Below are 7,336 nucleotides of genomic sequence, written 5' to 3' on the forward strand. Positions count from 1 at the left end.
TTGTTATAACTTTATTGTGTGTCTCTTTATCCAATAATCAATTGAGAAATCAAATTTTAAATTTTTGGTTATCTGAGTCTTGAAATACATTTAGTAAATCCAATTTTTGGACACCTTTAGACCAATAATACAATTTTTCCGTTATAATGTATTATTTCTTTCTTTGCTCTATGAAAATTTTAACTTATGGATTTATGGGTTCTACTTCAATCGTATTTGTCACACGAAAAAATATGCCCTGAGCCTACAGTGTCTTATCACAATCTCAATCACAAATAGGTACATCACCAGCATTTTATTATAAATGCCAATCTATTTATATAGACCATTTTTGGAATTGCGCTTTTTACTACTGTTAAACTTAAAAAGATTTGCTAATGGTAACTGTTTTTATTTTTTTTGCAGTGTCCATGAAATAGATGGCTCGTATTTTGAAAATATTAATGGTGTAAGTTGGGAACAAGAAACACGTCGTGAAACCGCACGTAGAGATTTTAAAGCAAGTTTTAGTGAAGCGCAACCACCATCAACAGGACCGTCACGTGATGGAGCACCAGATGATTTTTTATCCACGAAAGAACGTGATCAATTATATGTTGAAATGCTGTATACAATTGCAAATGCGGTAAGTACCTGTATATTGTGCGTGTAAATGAAAATATGAGAAGAAAAGACAGGTTTATGCCAGCATTAATTTGGCCAATTGGGACTCTGGAACTGAAACTTTATTCTTTACAAAGGATTACACAAATAACTATATGTGATTTTATATACAAAAAATCTGTTATAAATAAATCATAATATTAAAGCAGCAATTTTTAACGGATATTAAATAAAAAATTAAAATAAAATTATTAGCTTTTATTTAGTTTTGGTTTTATCTTTTGATCGAACTTTTTGTAGGTTGGTGCCCCAGTCACTTCTGATGGAAATTACAAAGAAGAATTGTACCTTTTCGGTCAAGAAGCTTTTGGAATAAGCTCTGATCATCATTATCGAATGTTACATGCAGCTGGTGAAGAAAAACCACCCATTGTCGTTTTAAGTGTTGTAGTTGTAGAAGCTGAAGGGTTGGAAGCAAAAGATGCCAATGGATTCAGTGATCCATATTGTATGTTAGGTATACAACCAGTATCAAACTCTCCCGGCCCACAACCATCACCAATTGCAAACCGTGCACTAAGTGAAGGTGGTTATGGAAGCCAAACATTATCGAGCTCAAATCATCCAGAATTAAGAAAGCATCATAGTTTTCGTTTGAGTTTCAAAAGAAGGGATGGCGCCGGTAGTGATCGGCCAGATGGCAGTCCTGGAACAGGGAGAACTATGCCAACACCTCGTGCTCAACGTGATAGTTTAGGTGCTGCTCAACAATTACCAGCAAAATTTATTCGAGCTACTTCAGTTCGACCACATACTTTAAACCCTAGATGGAATGAAAAATTTCGATTGTAAGATGTATATTAATTTTAGTATCGTATTTTTAATAATTAATGAATTGTTTGTAGTGATATAGATGATGTGTCAAGTGATTCACTTCATTTGGATATTTGGGATCACGATGATGAAAGTTCTGTTCTTGAAGCTGTGAGTAAATTAAACGAAGTTCGTGGAGTACGTGGATTAGGAAGATTTTTCAAACAAGTAAAATGAACAGTTTTATGTTTTATGAAAATTATTACTATAATTTCTTATTACTTTTAGGTATGTCAATCGGCAAGACAAAGTTCACAAGATGATTTTTTAGGCTGTGTAACAGTACCATTAAGAGATATTCCGTGCACTGGCTTAGATGCATGGTTTAAATTAGAAGCAAGATCACATCGAAGTACAGTGCAAGGACGAATCCATTTAAAAATGTGGCTATCAACACGTGAAGATCGTGGAGCCTCAGAAGAAGATAATTGGGAGGAAATGCTACAACATGAACGACTTATTCGAGTTTTTTTACGCCATGAAGCTTTAACTAATGGAGGATATGATATGACTTTACCTGCTATGACAATCTTACGACAACATGCTGCTCAAGTAAGTTTTATGAGGATAATAAATTCAAGCTACCTATGTCTTATCAACTTTTTGTACATTTTTTCGTGTAGGCAGATTTAAGTGACTTACAGCGAGCATCAGCCTTTTTGGCAGCACATATTAATGCTGGATCGCCTGCACCGGCACTATTAGGTGCTTTAAGAGAATTACACAGAGCGTGGGCTGTACCTCCTACTCCTACAGATCCAAGTCTATCTCGTGAACAACAACAATGGATAGCAGATATTTTTACAAAGATGGTGGATCGCTCATTGCAACAAATTCGAAGACATCGACAGTTATTTTGTGGTCCACAAGCATCTGCTCTTGAACCACTTTTAAGATGTTTAAGTACCTTAGCATCGATGGTAATTCGCCTTCCTAATAGAACTTCTCTTTTCCTTTCTGAATTTTAGTAATTTTTGTTTTCTTTACAGCCAGCATTTTCCAAATGTTGCCCATTCAATAAGGAAATTCGCAGTGAAATTGTAAGTGCTATTCGAAAAGGTACCAGTGAATGGTTTGCAAATTTACGTGCGGCCACCAGTCTACCGGGTGAGCCAGAACGCTCAATAGTATGTCTTTGTACAGCATTACATGTAGAACTAGAAGCCGGATTAGAAATATATCATCCGTTATTTGAAAGGTACGTTAAATGAGCGCTAGCTAATTAAACCACAATGAATACTAATCGCAAATGAAATATTTAGTATCAATGGAATTAATTATTTCAATATGGTCTACAAATTAACGGACAAACTATTAGCAGATGAAGTCTTAAATTATTTGGACCACCATAGTGGCGAATCAGCTGGAGGTCGATGGGTACTATTGGAACCAGAATTGTCGGCAATTACTGGAACATTTGCATTATATTTAGAGCTTCGAGACTTTGGTTGTCTTGCTACTCAATTAGGAGCAAATTTAGTGTCAAACACTGACAGTCACAGACAATTACAAGTAGCCACACATTGTCATGAATGGTTTGAACCGGCTGTGAATCGATGGATAACAGCAATTAAATCTAGAGCCCTACAACGTATTAGAAATGCATGGCGTATAGGTATATATGATCAGATTTCAAACAACACACTTTCAGCTTATTAAGGAATTGTTAAATTTCAGCACGAATTATAAATCCATCAGAAAATGAAGTAGATCACAGACTTGTTAAACATAGTACCACAGGAATAGATGTAGCTAGATTAATAGGTGCATTGCGTGACTTTTGGATGGTATTACAATGGCCGTTTAGTCCTAGTGCTGTTTCTTTATTATCAGTCTTGTTGGATACGGTATGCGCTTGTTGTTCGTTACATGCTGATATGGCAAGACAGAAATTAGAGGATTCTGGATATTTCGCAAAAACTGGTCCATTTGCAGTAAACGATGAAATGTGTATATGCATAAATGACATGGAGTATGTTTGTCAGTGTATTATGCATGTCGGTAAGTTAAAAAAATATTTTCTCCAGGATAAACATCAAAGAAATCACTTGCACATAATTATTTTCATAAACCGTATAATTGGAATTTTGCTTGGAATTGCAACGATTCGAATAATATGTTTCACGAAACTAGGAGCCGGGCTATAGACCACAAGCCAATGCTGATATTTTTCGGGGGAAATGACCCACCAGGAAACATGTTAAAAAGAATTCTCCTATATGTAAAAGTAAGTTTAAGTCCCATGCTATCTCATCCCTGCACCAGCAAATATGTACGGAGTTGTTAAATACTTACTCTGCATAAGTGTTCGAAGCGAATTACATAAAAGCCGTGGAAACTGACGCCATGGAAACTGACTTACTTTTACATGTAGGAGAATCTTTCTCAACACGTTTCTTGGTTTGACATGTATTTCTTAGGTGTACATCCCACTTTAAATTATCAATTATGAAAGAAAACTAGCAGATATGTTTTTGATTTTCAGAACAATCGTTAGATCCACAACTACTGGACAACTGTGAGATGGGAAGAAGCTTAATCGAAAGATCTCATTTAGCACTAGAAAGTAAAATTGATGAAGCTTTAAGTCGATGTGGACCACAAATGCATGACGCATTAAGAAAAGCAGCTTTTCATTTAGCCTGGTCACCAGATAGTCTACCAACAGCCCAAGCTATTTCTCAAATGTTGGAATATTTACATTCTCATTTAGCTACATTAAATAAGGCACTTTTACCAAGAAACTTCCAGCGAGCCTTATTACATGTAAATAATTAATTTATAGTTTGTTCTTTAACTCCTATATAACAAAATCTTAATAATTACTAGGTTTGGGAAGCTGTGATTTTATCTTTAAGTGAACAGGCTGATGCAGGAAGTGTTGCATCTTCGGAAACACCATCAGGATTTTGGCCTCGATTATCAGAGGCTTTAGATTTACTAGCAAAATGGTGGGTAGGCTCACATGTTTCAGGTGAAGATAATCAAATTACTAGTTACATAAATATTCGAACCATGAACTTCATGCGATTAGAACAGCGACTAAGATATCATCGAACAGATACCGAAAGTTTAATTGAAACTTTCCATTGTCAGCGTTTACAAGATCAAATGATTGCTCAACAACAACAATCACCTGGACCATATGGTACTTTATCTGTTCGAACATACTTCAATCACGATTCATTATGTGTTGAGGTAAAAATTTTAAATATTGAATCCATTAATTAAGGCGCAGTCGCAAGTAAACGGATCTTGAATTAGCGGTTCATTCAAGTTTACCGTCTTAAATTGAACATTACAATATATCATTTATGTATGAAAAATATCAGTCAAATAATGCTACTTTTCGGAGATATTACTCAACATTGCATTTTAGATCGTGAATAGTTTCTGATTTATTAACGTAAACTTTGCTCTACAGATAGTAGAAGTCAGTAGGTATATAGTTTCACCTTATGTTATTCAAATCAGGGTCGTGCGCACGGGTGGGGTTTTGGGGTTAAAACTCCTCCCATTTAGAATCTCTTCACACAAATTTGACTTAACTATATAGTCCTGTAAATGCACTCATTTATGAAACGCATTTCCACTGACTAGTCAGATATTCATGCATATTTTGAGCTCAGTACATTCTTTTACTTTGCCCTTGAGTTGAGTAGACTTCAAACAAAAGACCTGGATCTTGATGAGGCTCTCGAACTGTGGTGTTTGATTTTGCGACAAGATTATGATTGTAAAAAAAGGAAAAATCCTGGAGAAGAGTTCAGAAAAATTTTCAAAATCGTGTGCGACATCTGCTATGAATACGGAATAGAATTGCGGAAGCCGAGGTTCGCGTCATAACAGACTCAACGCTCGAGTGTACAGACTGATTAAGTTAAAGAATATAGATCGATTTTTGAATCATTGTAATATTTTATCAAATTTTGCTTGTCTATTTCTCACCAAAATAAAAAATTTTTATTGACTTTATGAGCTAACATGATAAACAAAAGTTTGAACCCCTCTCTTGGATAATTCCTCCACGCGGGCCTGATTCAATTAGTGTTTGTCATACCTCTATTCGGTATACGTCTAACAGACAAAAGGGCATTAAGATGATGAAAAAGTAAAACGGCGCCACTTTAACTAACGTTTACTTTACTGCGTCTTGAATGATTATGAATAAAACATAAATATTTAAATAAATCTATCATTTTAGGTATTACATGCACGGGACATAATTCCTTTAGACCCAAATGGATTTAGTGATCCATTTGTAATAATTGAATTACTACCAAAAAGATTATTTTCACGCTGCGCAGAACAACAAACTCACGTCCATAAAAAGACATTGAATCCAATGTTCGATGAATGTTTTGAATTTTCTGTAACATTAGAATCTTGTCGCGATCCATCAGCGATGTTAGCATTTACAGTTATGGATCATGATGTACTAACAGCTAATGATTTTGCGGGTGAGGCATTCTTGGCACTAAATTCAATACCAGGTGTAACCGATGCAGGTTCCAGTGTTGATAACTTCCACGGTTTAAAACAGATTGATCTGGTGTTAATGCAACAATACGACAAAAGTAAGTTAATTTTTTTTAATCCTGATATCCAAGTCTTCTTCACACGAGCGTCAAAACTAATTCACGTTTTAGTTCACACGGACACCAATTTAGGTGCCTATTACAGTTCTGTTTTACTGTATATGTAATTCTTATTAACATTCGTTCATCGGTCTCAAAAGGTGCATTTTTCAATTGACTCTTCTGTGACCGAAGTCTATGTCTTATTTAATTTGCTGAAAGCGTTAATTTTATTCCAGATCATCCAATTTTACAAATCCTGGAAACACGTCCTGGTGATAAAGTTGCCGCTGATTTCGTGAAGAAACAGAAATTACGTTTAGCCACAAATACCTAACACATGTTTAATTCTGAACAATCCATAAGTAATATAAACTAAAAAAATTTCAATCCACTATAAATAATAATAAAAACTTGCAAGAACTGTTCACTCTTAACTTGACTACAAAAAAAATACAATAAATGTTGCTAGACAAATGCATAGCGCCTTCGCACGGGAACCTACACAAGTTTCCTGTATCCGGTGACTTAAGTATCTTAGCGGTTACTGTTGTATTATGGATTACGATAGCTGACCCTTAAAATTGTCTTGTCTGATTATTTGACAACCAATGTTGAAATGTGATGTAAAAGACATCCACTGTGGATGCCTACCTAAGCACTTCGCTTCAGTAGTGCATTTTTTATTTTCGAATTCCATTTCCAATTTCCATGCCTACTCTTGACTGAAATTTTTAGGAAAGCGGAAAGAACAGAGAAATTTTATTTGTCAATTTTAAAATTTTGAAATACCACATCTTACTAGTATAAAAGGGTTAAATTAGTGTGGATAACTTTAAATAATTAATTATGTAATAAAAATATCATTGACTTACATTATTTCGAAATCCAATGCCTGATCGCCAATAGCTCGAAAACTACTCGTTAAAAATTTTTGTGTCTGTGACAGCTTTTGATCAGAATTATCCAAAGAACATTTTAAGGTGGGTTAAAAAAAGTTTCACAAAAAGCCATTTTCCTATCTAATATTCCGGGTTCCAAATTTCGGCTTGATTCGCCTTCGATTGCATTTTTGGCTTCCGAACTAATTTCAACCAATGTTATATTTATTCCACTAATCACTAGTTATTTAGGAAATAATTTAGCATTTTTAAAATTTTTAACTTTTTTACTCAATTTTGTACTCTTTTGGACATAAAACTTGTAGTTTCACTTAATTATAGAGAAATCACAGAATCATTGCAGAAAACAGAAATCTAAGCAGCAAGACGACATATTTAACA

At 34.7% G+C, this 7,336-nt stretch overlaps 1 protein-coding gene across 1 annotated transcript in view; it reads left to right on the top strand.

The window, feature by feature from the left end:
• LOC123297873 (BAI1-associated protein 3) overlaps positions 1–6,439 on the top strand; it is a 140,873-nt gene extending 134,434 nt beyond the window's left edge. Inside the window, exons 3-14 of the mRNA XM_044879684.1 lie at positions 406–625; positions 904–1,451; positions 1,509–1,644; positions 1,705–2,028; positions 2,100–2,396; positions 2,466–2,674; positions 2,739–3,091; positions 3,187–3,477; positions 3,962–4,242; positions 4,306–4,674; positions 5,681–6,053; positions 6,293–6,439. Coding sequence (XP_044735619.1) covers positions 406–625; positions 904–1,451; positions 1,509–1,644; positions 1,705–2,028; positions 2,100–2,396; positions 2,466–2,674; positions 2,739–3,091; positions 3,187–3,477; positions 3,962–4,242; positions 4,306–4,674; positions 5,681–6,053; positions 6,293–6,390 — 3,499 coding nt within the window. The 3' untranslated portion in view covers positions 6,391–6,439. The remainder of the gene's footprint in view (positions 1–405; positions 626–903; positions 1,452–1,508; positions 1,645–1,704; positions 2,029–2,099; positions 2,397–2,465; positions 2,675–2,738; positions 3,092–3,186; positions 3,478–3,961; positions 4,243–4,305; positions 4,675–5,680; positions 6,054–6,292) is intronic.
• Positions 6,440–7,336: the final 897 nt, after the last annotated feature.

The sequence above is a fragment of the Chrysoperla carnea genome, chromosome 4 (assembly GCF_905475395.1).
Source record: "Chrysoperla carnea chromosome 4, inChrCarn1.1, whole genome shotgun sequence".
In the NCBI taxonomy this organism is placed as follows: Eukaryota; Metazoa; Arthropoda; class Insecta; order Neuroptera; family Chrysopidae; genus Chrysoperla; species Chrysoperla carnea.